The sequence below is a fragment of the Oncorhynchus clarkii genome, chromosome 6 (genome assembly GCF_045791955.1).
Source record: "Oncorhynchus clarkii lewisi isolate Uvic-CL-2024 chromosome 6, UVic_Ocla_1.0, whole genome shotgun sequence".
In the NCBI taxonomy this organism is placed as follows: Eukaryota; Metazoa; Chordata; class Actinopteri; order Salmoniformes; family Salmonidae; genus Oncorhynchus; species Oncorhynchus clarkii.
In genome coordinates this window covers 62,033,190-62,053,853 of record NC_092152.1, presented here as the reverse complement: position 1 = coordinate 62,053,853, position 20,664 = coordinate 62,033,190, and the positions used below count along the sequence as shown (strand labels likewise).

The window sequence follows — 20,664 nt, the reverse complement described above, 5'->3', positions numbered from 1 at the left end:
ACATACTAACACACATTCACAAACATGCACAGTACAGCATGTGCTTGATTCTATAATTTAATGTGTACAGTACACCCAAAGGATTGCATGCACAAGACAATAAGGTAGCTTTGTACAGTACACAGGCTATTCAAGAGGACCTATAGATCGTCATGCTATCTATAGAATCTCTGCTCTAATTCCTTGCCTGTCGTGACCTTCCCGGCACCATTAGAAATGAATAGTTACACTGAGAGGAAGAACCACACATTAGAAACACGAGAGAGAGAGAGATGGCTGGACATGACAGAGATGAGCGCGGCCTTGCTCTTTGTGTATAGGTGTGTGTATATTAGAGGTCGACCGATTAATCGGAATGGCCGATTAATTAGGGCCGATTTCAAGTTTTCATAACAATCGGAAATCGGTATTTTTGGCCGCCGATTTGCTGTTTTTTGTTGTTGTTTTTTTACACCTTTATTTAACTAGGCAAGTCAGTTAAAAACACATTCTTATTTTAAATGACGGCCTAGGAACAGTGGGTTAACTGCCTTGTTCAGGGGCAGAAGGACAGATTTTCATCTTGTCAGCTCGGGGGATCCAATCTTGCAACCTTACAGTTAACTAGTCCAACGCAATAACGACCTGCCTCTCTCTCGTTGCACTCCACAAGGAGACTGCCTGTTACGCAAATGCAGTAAGCCAAGGTAAATTGCTAGCTAGCATTAATAAAAAACAATCAATCATAATCACTAGTTAACTACACATGGTTGATGATATTACTAGATATTATCTAGCGTGTCCTGCATTGCATACAAGTATCTGACTGAGCGGTGGTAGGCAGAAGCAGGCGCGTAAACATTCATTAAAACAGCACTTTCGTGCGCTTTGCCAGCAGCTCTTCGTTGTGCGTCAAGCATTGCACTGTTTATGACTTCAAGCCTATCAACTCAAGAGATGAGGCTTGTGTAACCGAAGTGAAATGGCTAGCTAATTAGCGTGCGCTAATTGATCGTTGTGTTGCTGGTTCGAGTCCAGGAAGGAGCGAGGAGAGGGACTGAAGCTATACTGTTACACTGGCAATACTAAAGTGCCTATAAGAACATCCAAAAGTCAAACGTTAATGAAATACAAATGGTATAGAGGGAAATAGTCCTATAATTCCTATAATAACTACATCCTAAAACTTCTTACCTGGGAATATTGAAGACTCATGTTAAAAGGAACCACTAGCTTTCATATGTTCTCATGTTCTGAGCAAGGAACTGAAACGTTAACTTTCTTACATGGCACATATTTTACATGGAACATATTGCACTTTTACTTTCTTCTCCAACACTTTGTTTTTGCATTATTCAAACCAAATTGAACATGTTTCATTATTTACTTGAGGCTAAATTGATTTTATTGATGTATTATATTAAGTTAAAATAAGTGTTCATTCAGTATTGTTGTAATTGTTATTATTACAAATAAATAAATAAACAAATAAATCGTCTGATTAATCGGTATCGGTTTTTATGGTCCTCCAATAATCGGTATCGGCGTTGAAAAATCATAAATCGGTCGACCTCTAGTGTCTATACACACTACTGTTTTTGTCCATTAAAATTACATAAAATTGGTCAGAAATACAGTGTAGACATTGTTAATGTTGTAAATGACTATTGTAGCTGGAAACAGCAGACTTTCTATGGAATATCTACATAGGCGTACAGAGGCCCATTATCAGCAACCATCACTCCAGTGTTCCAATGGCATGTTGTGTTAGCTAATCCAAGTTGATCATTTTAAAAGACTAATTGATCATTAGAAAATCCATTTGCAATTATGTTAGCACAGCAGAAAACTGTTGTGCTAATTAAAGAAGCAATAAATCTTGTCTTCTTTAGACTAGTTGAGTATCTGGAGCATCAACATCAAGGCGACTCTGGGATGCTGTCCTTCTAGGCAGAGTTCCTCTGTCCAGTGTCTGTGTCCTTATGCTCATCTTAATATGTTCTTTAATTGACCAGTCTGAGATGTGGCTTTTTCTTTTCAACTCTGCCTAGAAGGCCATCATCCCTGAATCACCTCTTCACTGTTGATGTTGAGACTGGTGTTTTGTGGGTACTATTTAATGAAGCTGCCAGTGTGAGGCATCTGTTTCTCAAACTAGACACACTAATGTACTTGTCCTCTTGCTCAGTTGTGCACCGGGGCCTCCCACTCTTCTTTCTATTCTGGTTAGAGACAGTTTGCGCTGTTCTGTGAAAGGAGTAGTACACAGCGTTGTACGAGATCTTCAGTTTCTTGTCAGTTTCTCACATGGAATAGCCTTCATTTCTGAGAACAAGATTAGACTGACGAGTTTCAGAAGAAAGTTTGTTGTTTCTGGCCATTTTGAGCCTGTAATCGAACCCACAAATGCTCCAGATGCTCAAATAGTCTAAAGAAGGCCAGTTTTATTGCTTCTTTAATCAGGACAACAGTTTTCAGCTGTGCTAACATAAATGCAAAAGGGTTTTCTAATGATAAATTTGCCTTCTAAAAATGATAAACTTGGATTAGCTAACACAACGTGTCATTGGTGTAAGGATCGACGCTGGAGTAGAGAAGCAGGTACGGGGAGTCAACATTTAATTGGAACAGACATAGAACAAGCCAGGAACAGCGTCAGCCCACCGGTAACACAACAACATACGACAATTAATGCAGCAGCTGGGAACAGAGCTGGGGAACTGACAAATATAGGGGAGGTAATAAACAGGAGATTGAGTCCAGGTGACTCCAATAATTTACTGATGTGACGAGGGAAGGCAGGTGTGCGTAACGATGGTGGCAAGAGTGCGTAATGCTGGGGAGCCTGGCGCCTTCAAGCGCCAGGGAGGGGGAGAGGCAATTGGAAAACAGGAGTGATGGTTGCTGATAAAGGGCCTCTGTACGCCTATGTAGATATTCCATTAAAAATCTGCCGTTTCCAGCTACAATAGTCATTTACAACATTAACAATGTCTATACTGTATTTCCTGATCAATTTGATATAATTTTAATGGACAATTTGTTTTGATTTTCTTTCAAAAACAAGGACATTTCTAAGTGAACCCAAATTGTTGAACAGTAGTGTATATAATCGTGTGTGTGTGTGTGTGTGTGTGTGTGTGTGTGTGTGTACGCTGTATGTGCAAATTAATAGAAGGACAATGTGATGTCAAGGTTAAACAGCTCCTGTGGGGGAAGGAGGTAGGCTACAGTATACAGTTGTTATCTGTACTGGTACATTTTCACAACTTAGTACAAAACTCAAAACAGATCATCAAAAAGACTAAATCAAAGCCAGTCTGTGTTTCATCTAGAAATTAAACATGTTTCACATTGCAATATATGTTCATACACTGTAAAAACACCCACTAATCTAGTTGTTTCATCTAATCATTATTTAGTAAATGGTTCCACAGCCTTTCTTTAGTTTACTCAACTTTTCGGTCAAAGTGTTACCTGAACCTATTCAGTTGGCCCAAACTAAACTCCAAAATGAGAAAACGTAGGCAATTTTTTTGACAATTTCAAATTATGTGTTTGCTCAATTTGTTTGATATGTTCATTCAACTAGACAATTTGAGTCTACAATACATACAGTTGAAGTCAGAAGTTTACATACACCTAAGCCAAATACATTTAAACTCAGTTTTTCACAATTCCTAACATATAATCTTAGTAAAAATTCCCTGTTTTAGGTGAGTTAGGATCACCACTTTATTTTAAGAATGTGAAATGTCAGAATAATAGCAGAGATAATGATTTATTTCAGCTTTTATTGCTTTCATCACATTTCCAGTGGGTCAGAAGTTTACATACACTCAATTAGTATTGGGTAGCATTGCCTTTAAATTGTTTAACTTGGGTCAAATGTTTCGGGTAGCCTTCCACAAGCTTCCCACAATAAGTTGGGTGAATCCTGACAGAGCTGGTGTAACTGATTCAGGTTTGTAGGCCTCCTTGCTCACACATGCTTTTTCAGTTCTGCCTATACATTTTCTATAGGATTGAGGTCAGGGCTTTGTGATGGCCACTCCAATACCTTGACTTCGTTGTCCTTAAGCCATTTTGCCACAACTTTGGAAGTATGCTTGGTGTCATTGTCCATTTGGAAGACCCATTTGAGACCAAGCTTTAACTTCCTGATTTTGCTTCAATATATCTACCTAATTTTCTTTCCTCATGAAACCATCTATTTGGGGAAGTGCACCAGTCCCTCCTGCAGCAAAGCACCCCCACAACATGATGCTGCCACCCCCGTGCTTCACGGTTGGGATGGTGTTCTTCGGCTTACAAGCCTCCCCCTTTTTCCTCCAAACATAACAATGGTCATTATGGCCAAACAGTTCTATTTTTGTTTCATCAGACCAGAGGACATTTCTCCAAAAAGTATGATCTTTGTCCCCATGTGCAGTTGCAAACCGTAGTCTGGCTTTTTATGGCGGTTTTGGAGCAGTGGCTTATTCCTTGCTGAGCGGCCTTTCAGGTTATGTCGATATAGGACTCGTTTTACTATGGATATAGATACTTTTGTACCCGTTTCCTCCAGCATCTTCACAAGGTCCTTTGCTGTTGTTCTGGGATTGATTTGCACTTTTCGCACCAAAGTACATTCATCTCTAGAAGACAGAACGCGTCTCCTTCCTGAGCGGTATGACGGCTACGTGGTCCCATGGTGTTTATACTTGCATACTAATGTTTGTACAGATGAACGTGGTACCTTCAGGCATTTGGAAATTTCTCCCAAGGATGAACCAGACTTGTGGAGGTCTACAATTGATTTCCTGAGGTCTTGGCTGATTTCTTTGGATTTTCCCATGATGTCAAGCAAAGAGGCACTTAGTTTGAAGGTATGCCTTGAAATACATCCACAGGTACACCTCCAATTGACTCAAATTATGTCAATTAGCCTATCAGAAGCTTCTAAAGCCATGACATAATTTTCTGGAATTTTCCAAGCTGTTTAAAGGCACAGTCAACTTAGTGTATGTAAACTTCTGACCCACTGGAATTGTGATACAGTGAATTATAAGTGAAATAATCTTATCTGTAAACAATTGTTGGAATAATTACTGGCATCATGCACAAAGTAGATGTCCTAACCGACTTGACAAAACTATAGTTTGTTAACAAGAAATTTATGGAGTGTTTGGAAAATGAGTTTTAATGATTCCAACCTAAGTGTATGTAAACTTCTGACTTCAACTGTAAGTACAATGAAATTAGGTCAAATACAATACATGATTACGATAATAGAGATTGTCCCATGAGCGTACCACCCTCCTTCAGCCATGGATGAGGCATGCAATGACATCAATCCAGACCCGCCAGGCTTAGATTCGCCATGCCAAAAGGTTTTTCCCCAGGTGCATGAACAATGAGTACATGTCGATGAGAACCTATGGCCAAATGTTAAAGACAGGCTTGATTCAAGGTAATGCCTCCTAAACATTGTTTCTTTCATTTATTTCATTTGATTACAGTTCACCTATGTTATCTGAACAATACATTTATTTTTTGCATCAATGACTGTAAAATATGTCTTCAATGATCACACCGTGGGATGTAAATTATGGAAATGTGATGTTCAGTTCATTTTAATGGGTCATGAAAGTGTATTGCCTAATGTGAAAACAGTGTAATGTACTGTAATTTACTCTACTGTAGCATATTACATTGAAAGGGCAATTTTAAAACATGCATCTTGTATTGTTTGCTATTGGATTAACTGGTTATTAAAATAACTACATTGAGAAGATATCATGATGTTGTGTTTTGGTGATTAAATCAATGTTCTCATGATATTTCACAGTAAACTTTAGATCAATGGTTTTATGGTCAAAGATGACTTCAAACTAAATTAATTCACAATAAAACATTTTGAATATGAGACTTGCTGTGTTGCAAGTGTAACCAGTTTGGAGTTTTGTACTAAAAGTTTAGAAAATTCACCACATACTGGTGAAAATAGCACCAAAGCAAATGAAAACAACTTTAAATAAGGATTTGGCTATGACTACGGATAGCATTATCCACAGGACATTCTACAGTGTGTGTGTAAAGTGTGGGTGTGATGTGCCTGTGTGCCTCTCAATGTTACAAACCACAGGATTACAGCTTAATAATGCACCACTTGTTAGGTAGGTATCAGTGACAATAACACATGCATTTGCAGGGACCCTAGAGGCTTTGGAGCACAGTAACGGCGCATCTGTGGTCAATTTGAAAGGCTGCCAGCTAATCCAGACTCCATGTGCCGCCCGCCATTGTTTGTTTGTTTATTTTTGTGCTTGTTCTCCTGTGTTCAGCAGACAACAAGTACTTCATCTACCCCTAATGCACCAGACAAGAATGAATGCAATGATTTACTCATAGATCTAGTGTATTTCCATGAGCTATATTGATTATATTATGATAAAAGAGACCTGAGTGAAATCGGCATCGGCTGCACTTGTGGCAAAGGTAGTGTGGTGTGATCATGTGCGTGTGTGCATGCATATACGCTTGTTCAAAAATGTGTGTTCCCGTGTGTTAGTGTGTTGGAGGTTGGATGCGTGCAGTTGGGCTACCCTGGAGCAGGAGGCACCTGACTGCTCCACAGCTGGGCCTCTGACACGACAGAATCAGCCAAAGCAACACAGACAGACTACAGTCCCAACACACACGCATGCACGCACGCACGCGCATGACTGACTGGGTTTACTAGGCTAACTGGGGTTATTTGCAGTGTATCAGCGCAGTGAACTGCACTGAGAGATGCCTGTGACCCCAAGGCGTAAATCTCCATTGTGTTAATTAGACAGATTGTTCAGCAATAATCAGCTTACTGTGGGGTTGTTCTAACACCATATCTAGATGTTTACACCTGTAAGACAGGTAAACACTCACAAACACACACACGTGCGTACACATACATATATATGCAGAGGTCGGCCGATTATGATTTTTCAACGCTGATACCGATTATTGGAGGACCAAAAAAGCCGATACCGATTAATCAGACGATAATAATGATTATTACAACAATACTGAATGAACACTTATTTGAACTTAATATAATACATAAATAAAATCAATTTAGCCTCAAATAAATAATGAAACATGTTCAATTTGGTTTAAATAATGCAAAAACAAAGTGTTGGAGAAGAAAGTAAAAGTGCAATGTAAGAAAGCTAACGTTTAAGTTCCTTGCTCAGAACATGAGAACATATGAAAGCTGGTGGTTCCTTTTAACATGAGTCTTCAATATTCCCAGGTAAGAAGTTTTAGGTTGTAGTTATTATAGGAATTATAGGACTATTTCGCTCTATACCATTTGAATTTCATATACCTTTGACTATTGGATGTTCTTAAAGGCACTTTAGTATTGCCAGTGTAACAGTATAGCTTCCATCCCTCTCCTCGCTCCTACCTGGGCTCGAAGCAGCGTTACCCATGCAGAGCAAGGGGAACAACCACTCCAAGTCTCAGAGCGAGTGACGTTTGAAACGCTATTAGCGCGCACCCCGCTAACTAGCTAGCCATTTCACACCGGTTACACAAGCCTAATCTTGGGAGTTGACAGGCTTGAAGTCATAAAAAGCTGCTGGCAAACGCACGAAAGTGCTGTTTGAATGAATGCTTACGAGCCTGCTGGTGCCTACCATCGCTCAGTCAGACTGCTCTATCAAATCATAGACTTAGTTATAACATGATAACACACAGAAATACGAGCCTTAGGTCATTAATATGGTAGAATCTGGAAACTAATTAGGCAGCCCAAACTGTTGCATATACCCTGACTCTGCGTGCAATGAACGCAAGAGAAGTGACACAATTTAACCTGGTTAATATTGCCTGCTAACATGGATTTCTTTTAGCTAAATAAATATAGGTTAAAAAATATATACTTCTGTGTATTGATTTTAAGAAAGGCATTGATGTTTATGGTTAGGTACACATTGGAGCAATGAGTCCTTTTTCACGAATACACACCGCATCGATTATATGCAACACAGGACACGCTAAATAAACTAGTAATATCATCAAGCATGTGTAATTAACTAGTTATTATGATTGATTGATTGTTTTTTATAAGATAAGTTTAATGCTAGCTACCAACTTACCTTGGCTTGCTGCATTCGCGTAACAGGCAGGCTCCTCGTGGAGTGCAATGAGAGGCAGGTGGTTAGAGCGTTGGACTAGTTAACTGTAAGGTTGCAAGATTGAATCCCTGAGCTGACAAGGTAAAAATCTGTCGTTCTGCCCCTGAACAAGGCAGTTAACCCACCGTTCCTAGGCCGTCATTGAAAATAAGAATGCGTTCTTAACTGACTTGCCTAGTTAAATAAAAGGTGTAAAAAATATATATATTTTTTAAATCGGCCAAATCGGTGTCCAAAAATACAGATTTCCGATTGTTATGAAAACTTGATTTCACTCACAACTCCCACATGGCTGGGACTTTGTTTTTGTTTTTATATATATATATATATGAGTGAGTGAGTGAGTGAGTGAGTGAGTGAGTGAGTGAGAGAATGCACACATCTGTACACTCATACAAGCACCCTCAAGACCAATGGTTCCTCTGAGGTAAGAAAGGCCTTAACCCTGATATGCATTGCAGTTTTTACCACTGACTGTTGTTTTCTAAAAACAAAGTCCCAGCCATGTGGGAGTTGAGAGTGATAAGATGAGTGTGTGGGTCTGCCTACACATGGGAAATATCTTCCATCTATTCTGAAACACTCTGCAGCCCTTTTTTCTCTCATCCCCCATAAACTGTATTCATGTCATAACCTCTACTCCTCCCTCTCATTCATCATCCATTCCTCATCTCTCTCCCCTCTGTCTCGCTCTGCGCTTAGCTCTCTCACTGGAGTATGCAGGGAGTTTTCATCACCTGCAGAATAGAATCATTGCAGACAAAGTCAGTTATCGGTCATCTCACTACACTGTGTTTACCAAGGGGCTCTGCCTATGTTTACTGTACCACCTAATTATCATACACAGGTGAAGAGTCTGAAAAGAGTTGCACAACAAAGCATTCAACTTAAATTAGTCTTCTGCATTTAACCCAACCCTGCTGAATCAGAGAGGTGCGGGGGGCTGCCTTAATCAACGTCCACGTCATCGGCGCCCGGGGAGCAGTGGATGTTTGGTGTTAAAATGAAGGCTCTTCGTGTACAGTACAGACAAGTCAATAACGCTCAATGACATGTGGAACATTTCTCGACAACCTCCTTCATGAGTCTTGAAAACCTGCTCCTTTGTCCAAAGGTAAGTACAGTATACCTGAAGTCATAAACTGATCACAAATCTCCCCTCTCAGCTCATTAGTCTCAGGGAGAGTCCGTTTCAGTTCCATGGCATTGTTCTATATAATCAATCCTCTCTGCTTCAGGGCTGCCAGACATTGGCAGCTGCTTTGCATTAGAAGACAAATGGGGGAGCCATAGGTTTTCCCTGAATAATTAATAACAGCATTCCCAGGTGAGTTACATCTCCAAACTGCCTCCTTCTTACTGCATTCAACTTCTGGAGGCTCTAGCACTAAATAAATGTTTTTTCTCCTCAGCTAACATTTACAAAAATAACTAGAACGGCAAGAAAAACACTGCATTATGGAGTAGATCATTTTCTTAATCAATTATTCATGTTTTTGACTCCCATTCGTAAACCTCTATTACAATGGTCCTGGGCTACGTGAGGGAGAAAATGGATGCTAATGCGGCGACTGCATGTGAAGAAGCTAATGCAATGGCTATGAACTCAGTGAGGTGAAATGAAAACTGTCTCATATTGTCCTGTGCCATTGTGATAGTCCTGAGTTGGAAAACGAGAGGGGATAGTGCCTGGTGGGCAGGGGATGCGATTGAAATATGGGGAGAGAACATGAAGTGATGCAGCGAGGAAGGAGAGGTGGAGATACTATTATGAATACCTTCTCTAGAGTGTCTTTGAAGAGTAGCCTGATTGAAGGATGACTCAGCTTTGAATAGGAAATCATACAGAATCATTGTGATTACCATTCCCTCTATCTCGGATCCCTCGAATCAGGCAAATTCAGTAAAATCATATCTGGAACATTCTATAGAAATATCTAATCCAAATTTAATCTAATCCAAATTTGATATACAGTGCATTCAGAAAGTATTCAGACCCCTTGACTTTTTCCACATTGTTACATTACAGCCTTATTCTAAAATGAAAAAAAAAAAAAATCGGCAATAATCTACACACAATACCCCATAATGGCAAAGTGAAAACAGGTTTTTTGATTTTTTGCAAATGTATTCCAAATAAAAACAGATAGCTTATTTACATAAGTATTTAGACCCTTTGCTATGAGACTTGAGCTCAGGTGCATCTGTTTCTACAACTTGATTGGAGTCCACCTGGGGTAAATTAAATTGATAGGAAATTATTTGGAAAGGCACACACTTATCTATATAAGGTCCCACAGTTGACAGTTCATGTCAGAGCTCTGAGACAGGACTGTGTTGAGGCACAAATCTGGGGAAGGGTACCAAAACAATTCTGCAGCATTGAAGGTCCCCAAGAACACAATGGCCTCCCTCATTCTTAAATGGAAGAAATTTGGAAACACCAAGACTCTTCCTAGAGCTGGCCGCCCACCCAAACTGAGCAATCGGGGGAGAAGGGCCTTTGTCAGGGAGGTGACCAAGAACCCAATGGTCACTCTGACAGAGCTCCAGAGTTCCTCTGTGGAGATGGGAGAACCTTCCAGAAGGACAACCATCTCTGCAGCACTCCACCAATCAGGCCTTTATGGTAGAGTGGCCAGGCGGAAGCTACTCCTCAGTGAAAGGCATGTGACAGCCCGCTTGGAATTTGCCAAAAGGCATCTAAAGGACTCTCAGACCATGAGAAACAAGACTCTCCGGTCTGATGAAACCAAGATTAAACTCTTTGGCCTGAATACCAAGTGTCACGTCTGGAGGAAACTTGGAACCATCTCTACGGTGAAGCATGGTGGTGGCAGCATCATGCTGTGGGGAAGTTTTTCAGTGGCAGGGAGTGGGAGACTAGTCAGGACCAAGGTAAAGATGAACGGTGAAAAGTACAAAGAGATCCTTGATGAAAACCTGCTCCAGAGCACTCAGGACTTCAGACTAGGGAAACCCTAAGCACACATCCAAGACAAGAGGAGTGTCCTTGATTGGCCCAGCCAGAGCCCGGACTTGAACCCGATCCAACACGTCTGGAGAGACCTGAAAATAGCTGTGCAGCGACGCTCCCCATCCAAACTGACAGAGCTTGAGAGGATCTGCAGAGAAGAATGGAAGAAACTCGCCAAATACAAGTGTGCCAAGCTTGTAGCGTCATACCTAAAAAGACTCAAGACTGTAATCGCTGCCAAAGGTGAGTAAAGGGTCTGATTTCTTATGCAAATGTTTTTTTTTTTTTTTATAAATCGGTGTCATTATGGGGTATTGTGTGTAGATTGATGAGGAAAAAAACAATTGAATTAATTTTAGAATAAGGCTGTAACGTAAACAAAATGTGGACCTCTCTCTCTCTACGTCTCTCTTTGGCTCTCTCCTCATACAATCTCATTTGTGATAGTGATATGGTGCTCCAAATCTTTCAGTGAAGAACACTGACTGCCAGCCTAAATGACAGCCAGGCTAGGCCTTGGGCTAAAACCTCCTCCTCCAGCTTGAGCAATAGATATTTCCTCTGAATTACATGTAACATCTGAAACATTCCCCTCCTATTTGAGGAGCATACGACCCCTAGGGAGGGAATACAAAAAGGGAGATAGAGAGTTATGTGGTTTAAATGGTTCCCTGTGGGTATTCCTTTTACACACTTCTTCAATGTAAGGGTGTCGCATCGCTAGTCAAGGAAACCTCAAAATTGTGTTCAGTGGAGCCATACAATCACCCGGACATAAAGGCCTTGTACTGTGTTTATTACTGAAGAATAGGCAACCCTCCAAGGGGCTGGCTGGCAGGGTATAACAGGAAGGCCATTGAGGCTCTGGGGGAAACTCACTCACTCAGACTCTTTTTTTATTTTTTTAAAATTAACTTCAGCCGTTAAAACTGTAGGTCTATATGAAATTACAGCATTAATAGCACTATTAATTTTGACTTCGATACTGATACCAGGTTTAGTTTCACAATACTCGATACCATCACGTTACTTAATACCAAAACGATACCACAGCAAAAAAAGAAGGCGTATTAGTCAAAAATCACAGAATGGCACTTGATCCAGACAGATCTTTTGAGTTCAATGCCATTACACCTGAAATTGAGATTTTGAATGTATGCATTAATTAATCAATTAAACAATCATACAATCAATTCAACACTGTTTTTTTTTTTTTAGCAATCTACTACATAACAACATAATGGTAATAATTTATTTGAATGGCAAATCTATTGATAATATGGGTAACTCAAGATGTAGCCTACTGTAGGTCTATTCACAATTCAGGTGAATGCATATTCAATAGGAGTGTGAGCATGCATTGAATTACTGATCTTGTTTAGCTGATTTCATGAGGCTACAGATGAAAGACAATCTGTTTACCTTCCATTTGGAACTTGTTTTATTGTACTGATCAACAACGTTAGCATAGAAGAAGCAATCTCTTTAAGACCCATGACGTCAATCACAGTCTGTTCAAGGCTTGAGCAAAGATAATCTAGACTGGGAGAGAAGTGAGGTTGGGGGAGACTAAGTGAATGAATACAGTTTGTGGTGACAATCAGCTTTGTAATGAGCTATATTTTTGCGTTATGGTTTGCATATAATCACAAACAAGGTACTCTAGTGAATTGATGTTGCCTTCACCTGTAAGCTAGCGAGGACATTTAGCCTACAAAGCTGGAAGCTACCGGTATCTTCTTGCATTGTGGTGTTCTAGCCTGTACTGGACATTGTTTAGAGGAACAGTAATTAGCAGTTTCAACATTTCGGCCGTGTCACATTATTCAAGTGTGTTAACATCTGTACAGCATAAGTGGTGATGCAGCCCAGACTCCCTGTGAGTTCAGTGGTTCTTCATGGCAGGCTAGAGCTAGCAATGAGGAAGTTGACCAGGCACGGGGCTCTCGCGCTATGGTGACATCGGCTGCGCTGACAGACAGACTTGATACGCTCTCAATCAGTAAACGGCGTGAGACGTTTGACAGAAGTACCGAAAGTAACAAAAATTCTAGTACCAAATTGTTTTTCATGTTCTAGAATCGAAAGAAAGCACAGAAGTTTTGGTATAACGTGCAACACTAGTGTGAGTGTATTGCTGGATTGTAGCTTGCTATACTAGAAATTAATGATTACATGTATGAGGAATGTATATGGTGGGGTCAATGGAGGTTGGATAAGAAGTATGGGTCTGGAAAGTTACTAAGTGAGGGAAAAGGCAATCACTTGGTTGTGGTCACTGATAAGGTTGGATAGCTGTGGATTGGTGAGGAATGTGGGCCGAGGTCAGGTCAGATGAAGGGAGAAGAAATAGCTTTATTACACACATCACTTAGCTTCCTGACTACAACAAATATGTATTGGCTGTCTAAATGTGCAAGGAGGAGAATAAATAATTGTGCTGGTGGAAACATGGCTTTGTCTTTTCAGCTGTTTGACCCATTGGGTGAATAAACTTAGTTTGAATAAACTTGTTTAGAGCTTTGACTAGTTGTCTGTTCTGAAAAACAGTGAAAAACTAACATTATGTGTGTGAGTGAGAGCATGAATGTGTATCCACTCAGGATAGCCATGCTGCTCTGTGCCACCTAGGCCAACAGCTGGTCCATTACTGCCACCTCCAGCTCCAACACATCAATAATGGATTAACTTCTGTAAAATGCAAATGGTGCTTTTCTAAATTTAGTCATAATGAGTTCCTCTCATGCACAGAAGACAGGCCGGCTGCTGTGTAGGTGGTGAATAATGAGCCCCTACCCAGACACATGAGGACAGGCCGGCTGCTATGGAGTTGCCGAATGATGAGCCCTTACCAAAATACATGATCTCCCAATGACATCCTCATCAAAAACACAAAATAAGCAGATACAGCTGTTAGTTTCAGCTCCTCTTCCACTGGGTAATGTCTGAGTCTGTGTTGGTATCAATGGGATTCTAGTGAGGGTGGCGCAGTAAACACAAGATGTCTCATGACAGGTGTCTAAAGCAAGTGCAAATCTGTGTGTATTTATGTAAGGTGAATGTTACAAAATGTTGGCTATGTAAGAGAGCTGGCTGTTTTAATGCATGAAATGTCCTGTGTGTTCCAGTGGCCCTAAAAAGCAGTCTTATTATGCATTAGTGGCAAGTTGGCATGCTCTCACTTCATAAACCGGTGGTTGCTTTTCTGACACCCATCCCCCCTCTCCCCATTCAGAGCAATTCATATGAGATGACCAGAGAGGAGAAACCCACTGCCAGCCAAGCCAAGCTGCTCTCAGCTACAGCAGAATACCAGGGTTGTCATGGTTTTTAGAGCTTGATTCAAGCAGCTTACTATTTATCAGATTACTCTTTTTAGAAGAATAAATCACTCACTCAGTCAGTCAGGGACATATGGAATGCTTGGGGTTTCACAGAACTCAATGCTGAACTGACAGAAGTCACATATTGCATAAGTGAAGGTGTTCTGGCAGTGTGTGTGTGTGTGTGTGTGTGTGTCTGTGTGTGTGTGTGTGTGTGTGTTGCTGAGAATGATTACCAAGGCTACATTGCAATGATTCCCCTTCCATACAAGCTTTCTAGTATAACCGGTGTGCCATCTCTGAGGGAAGCCACATAATAACAACATACAGTGCCAGAAAGTATTCACACCCCTTGACTTACAGTGGCTTGCAAAAGTATTCACCCCCGTGGCATTTTTTCCTATTTTGTTGCCTTACAACCTGGAATTAAAATGGATTTTTTGGGGTTTGTATCATTTGATTTACACAAAATGCCTACCACTTTGAAAATGCAAAATATTTTTTTTATTGGGCCTCCCGGGTGGCGCAGTGGTTTAGGGCGCTGTACTGCAGCGCCAGCTGTGCCATCAGAGTCCCTGGGTTCACTATTCACAACCCCAAAGTCAATACTTTGTAGAGCCACCTTTTGCAGCAATTACAGCTGCAAGTCTCTTGGGGTATGTCTCTATAAGCTTGGCACATCTAGCCCACTGGGATTTTTGCCCATTCTTCAAGGCAAAACTGCTCCAGCTCCTTCAAGTTGGATGGGTTCCGCTGGTGTACAGCAATCTTTAAGTCATACCACACATTCTCAATTGGATTGAGGTCTAGGCTTTGACTGGGCCATTCCAAGACATTTAAATGTTTCCCCTTAAACCACTCGAGTGTTGCTTTAGCAGTATGCTTAGAGTCATTGTCCTGCTGGAAGGTGAACCTCCATCCCAGTCTCAAATCTCTGGAAAACTGAAAAAGGTTTCCCTCAAGAATTTCCCTGTATTTATTAACGTCATCCATCATTCCTTCAATTCTGACCAGTTTCCCAGTCCCTGCAGATGAAAAACATACCCACAGCATGATGTTGCCACCACCATGATGTTCCCGAGGTGTTGGGTTTGAGCAAGACATAGCGTTTTCCTTAATTGCCAAAAAGCTACATTTTAGTCTCATCTGACCAGAGTAGCTTCTTCCATATGTTTCGGGAGTCTCCCACATGCCTTTTGGCAAACCACAAACCTGTCTGCTTATTTTTTTTCTTTAAGCAATGGCTTTTTTTCTGGCCACTCTTCCGTAAAGTCCAGCTCTGTGGAGTATACAGCTTAAAGTAGTCCTATGGATAAATACTCCAATCTCTGCTGTGGAGCTTTGCAGCTCCTTCAGGGTTATCTTTGGTCTCTTTGTTACCTCTCTGATTAATGCCCTGCTTGCCCGGTCCGTGAATTTTGGTGGGTGGCCCTCTCTTGACAGGTTTGTTGTGGTGCCATAATCTTTCAATATTTTAATAATGGATTTAATGGTGCTCTGTTGGATGTTCAAAGTATCAGGATATTTTTTTATAACCCAACCCTGATCTGTACTTCTCCACAACTTTGTCCCTGACCTGTTTGGAGAGCTCCTTGGTCTTCATGGTCCCGCCTGCTTGGTGGTATCCCTTGCTTAGTGGTGTTGCAGACTCTGGGGCCTTTCAGAACAGGTGTATATATACTGAGATCATATGACAGATCATGTGACATTTAGATTGCAAACAGGTGGACTTTATTTAACAAATTATGTGACTTCTGAAGGTAATTGGTTGTTTCCAGATCTTGTTTGGGGGCTTCATAGCAAAGGGGGTGAATACATACTTTACAATTTTTTAGAATTTTTTTAAACAAGTTATTTTTTTCACTTCAACAATTTGGACTATTTTGTGTATGTCCATTACATGAAATCCAAATAAAAATCTATTTAAATTACAGGTTGTAATGCAAAATAATAGGAAAAACACCAAGGGGGATGAATACTTTTGCAAGGCACTTTATTCCACATTTTGTTGAAGCATGAATTCAAAATGGATAAAATAGATGTTCTCACCCATCTACACACAATACCCCATAATGACTAATTAAAAACATGTTTTAAGAACCTTTTGGTAAATGTATTGAAAATGAAATACAGAAATATCTCATTTACATAAGTATTCACACCCATGAATCAATACATGTTAAAATGATCTTTGGCAGCGATTACAACTCTCTAAGAGCTTTTTTAAATTCTCCAAACTCTGTCAAGTTGGTTGCTGATCATTGCTCGACAGCAAGTCTTTCCATCGATTTTCATGCCAATTTAAGTCAAACTCTAACTAGGCCGCTCAGGAACATTCAATGTCGTCTTGGTAAGCAAATCAAATGTATATTTGGCCTTATGTTTTAGGTTATTAACCTGCTGAAAGATGAATTTGTCTCTCAGAGTCACACCCTGATCTGTTTCAACTGTCTTTGTGATTGTCTCCACCCCCCCTGGTGTTGCCCATCTTCCCCATTATCCTCTGTGTATTTATACCTGTGTTCTCTGTTTGTCTGTTGCCAGTTGGTTTTGCTTCGCCAAGCCTACCAGCGCTCAGTTCCTGTCTCTCAATTGTTCCTGTTTTCTAGTTGTTTTCCCGGTTTTGACCTTTTCTGCCTACCCTGAGCCTGCCTGCCATCCTGTATCTTTGCCCCACCTATCTGGATTACTGACCTCTGCCTACCCTGACCCTGAGCCTGCCTGCCATCCTGTACCTTTGCCCCACCTATCTGGATTACTGACCCCTGCCTGCCCTTGACCTGTCTTTTGCCTGCCCCTGTTGGATTAATAAACTGTTGTTTAGCCGACGTTGTCTGCATCTGTGTCTTACCTTGAAACATGATACCCAGTGTCTGTTGGAAAGCAGACTTCTCTAGGATTTTGCCTGTGCTTAGCTCTATTCTGTTTTTTTATCATAAAAACCTCCCTAGTCCTTACTGATGACAAGCATGCACATAACATGAAGCAGCCACCACCGTGCTTGAAAATATTAAGAGTGTTACTCAGTGATAGGTTGTGTTGGATTTGCCCCAAACATAATGCTTTGTATTCAGGACATAATGTTCATTTCTTTGCCACAAGTTTTGCAGTTTTCCTTTAGTGCCTTTTTGCAAGTAGTATGCATGTTTTGGAATATGTTTTATTCTGTACAGGCAACTTTCTTTTCACTCTGTCATTTAGGTTAGTATTGTGGAGTAACTACAATGTTGTTGATCCATCCTCAGTTTTCTCCAATCATAGACATGAAATTGTAACTGTTTTAAAATCACCATTAGCCGCATGGTGAAATCCCAGAGCGGTTTCCTTCCTCTCCGGCAACTGAGTTAGGAAGGACGCCTGTATCTTTGTAGTGACGGGGTGTATTGATACACCTTCCAAAGTGTAATTAATAACTTCATCATGCTCAAAGGGATATTTAATCCATTTTAAATTCAGGCTGTAAGGGGTGTGAATCATTTCTGAAGGCAGTGTACTTACAACTATGACTGAGTAAGTGGGAGGCTTCCAATTTTCAGTGAGATATATGTCTATATGTCTGTAGAGCCTATAGAAATCAGTTCAAATAGCAACTGCTTTTCATGTATGAGGACAGAGATCAAAGCTTTGCTTTACACCACACTCCATTAGAATACCATCTCCCTAAGGGATCCCAATAATGCAGCTAGCTAGTGGTTTTATCTTTCCTAAAAGTTAAAAGGTAGTAGGCCCTATCTACAATTATTTTAAAAAGGGGCAAAATATCAACTTAATTTGCTGTTCGTGAAGAATGTACTATTTGTCCCCAGATAAACAGGAAGTTACGTAACAATATTCATGATTTAGTTTAATAACACACCCCTATTTATATTCCCTTGTAAGCACTTACTTTAACTTACGTGTAGGCACTTATATGAACTGAAAAGCCCATTTGTACAGCAAAGACAGTCATCATGTTTGCTATTTTGGCAGGGAAAAGAGTAAAGCCATTTCCCTTTTAAATCGTCTCTTCAATGCCTTTGATAATATTAAAGAGTTTGTTTAGATTCATGACCTAACATTCAGAATTTGACTGCAGGGGGTTTAGAGAATAGCATTTAAGCAGCATTACGATAATGTATATTATGAGTTAGAAAGGCCGCTGAAAAATTGACGGTGACATATCCTCATGTCCTCAGAAAACTGTCATTAGAAAGAATACATGCATATGCACACGCAAACATGCGCACACATACACACACCACCACACACACATTTTAGTCCGTTTAGAACTTACATTGGAGTCGAGCAGGTCTATGCTGTCCAGGCTCTTGCTGCGGTGAATTCGGCCCTTGATCCTGCGGAGGGAGGGCTTGCCCTGGGTCATGGGCAGCGAGAGTGTGGAGGTGGCAAACATTACACTGCATCCTCCTATAGCACCAGAACCACACATAGCACCTGCACGAGCAGCGGCACGAGCAGCTGCAGCATCTTCTGCAGCTGCTTCTGCTGAATCCTGAGCTTCCGTAATGGCAGCAGACGAAGCAGCGGTGCCTATCCCTGTGGCACCTATCCCTGACAATCCATCTGTGGGAGTCACCCTGGAACACAGAGGGAGACAGAGGGACAGAGACACCACATTTGCGTTAACATACAGTACATACATACAAAATTACCACCACACCACACACATTCAAAATGGAGGGACAAAGCTCAACGCTAGCAGCACAGGATGAACTGAGGTAAGAGACAGCGGATACTCAGCTGAATACAGGATAGATCAAAACGTTTTTTTCCCTTTTCTCTTCATTTCTTTAAAGAACACTTTTCCCTGTTGGGTTGCGATGCATTCAAGGCAAGTGTGCATAATTGGGTGTAATGTCATGTGGCCCCCGGGGGACTGAGGTATGGAGCATCCTTCCTACTCCTCCATTATTCAGCCAAAGCTAGGCTCTACCATGCACCGCCACACTCTCCCTCTAAAGAGAACCGCTAGCTGAACAGAACCGCCAGGGCCCAGGGCTACACTCATCCCCCCACAGACCCCCAGCCTGCGGGAATCCAGATGTTGGAGAGGATCGGGGCTTCTGGAGGCTATTCTGTCACAGCGGATCATTTATGCGGCTGCTGCTGCTTGGGGGAAAACTATAACCTTTATACTCATATCACGTCCCACTGTCAAACAGCCTAAAACTGCTATAGCCCTCCGAGTTTAAGACTTAAAACAGGCGATGTGAAAGCTGTGAGGAGGCGAGAGAGGAAGTGGTAGAACTCTGTGTCAAAGATTGTAGGGAAATCACGATTAAGCTCCTAAAGGTTTGTAACAGCTTTGTAAACGTTTTTGAAATGGCTCCAACTATGGCTGCAGCAACAGCAGCAGAAGCACTAGAGCTCTGGGTATAGAGTGCTTTAGTGACATTACTGCAATACAATAGTGCTGACTACCCAGCCCTCCTTTCTGCAAGCTGATTACTTATTCAAGTAATGTCACGGAATGTCTGGTAAGCACTTTCGACCTGCAGAAAGTTAGACCTCAGGGCTGCACCGATACACATCTCCTTTACTTTTAAGAGCAGTAAATGGTATGGATCATGAAAGGGGTCTATTGAGAGGTGATTCTATAAAGACAACAAGACAGGGTCGAATCGGGATCTTCTGTGATCACTTTTGAGTTTTCTGTTGTCACCATTTATTCACAATGCAACAAAGCTTCTCACAAGAAGAAACATGCTTTACTTTGAATTCAAATAAAACGATGAGCATCAAACAGAGCATAAGACCACTGCTGCATGTCTATAAGTGCCTTCTATATGTTGGTACCACTGACTGTGTCTCAACAGATTCAGAACAGATGCAAGATAAGAGAACAGAGACCAGTTTTATCTCTATCTCATACACATCCTGATGTATTCACTGGCACTGAAGTTACCGGCTCCCAAAACCAAAAACCTCTAGGACAAGCCTGGGGACTGCCTCCCCTCAGTGCCCTGCCTGGCATCACATTCCCTGCTCTGGCCCCGTGATGATGGCTGATGGGCAGCAGCCCTGATGTAGAGGCTGGAAGCTGCCTGGGCTTCTCTCCCATGACCTCTTCACTCGTCCGCGACTGACCAACCCAGCCCACGCACACCAGGGATTTACTTTCAAAGCTACCAGAGTGCTCTCTGTCTCTCTGTCTCTCACACACACACACACACACACACACACACACACACACACACACACACACACACACACACACACACAC

The 20,664-nt window shown here is 41.3% G+C and overlaps 1 protein-coding gene across 10 annotated transcripts in view; it reads right to left on the bottom strand.

Annotated features, from left to right (window-relative positions):
- Positions 1–20,664, bottom strand: part of LOC139411403 (tight junction protein 1a) — a 175,493-nt gene that overhangs the window by 121,063 nt on the left and 33,766 nt on the right. For all 10 annotated transcript variants that reach the window (XM_071157711.1, XM_071157717.1, XM_071157718.1 and 7 more), the window contains one exon: positions 18,715–19,018. In XM_071157711.1, the coding sequence (XP_071013812.1) occupies positions 18,715–19,018 (304 nt within the window). The remainder of the gene's footprint in view (positions 1–18,714; positions 19,019–20,664) is intronic.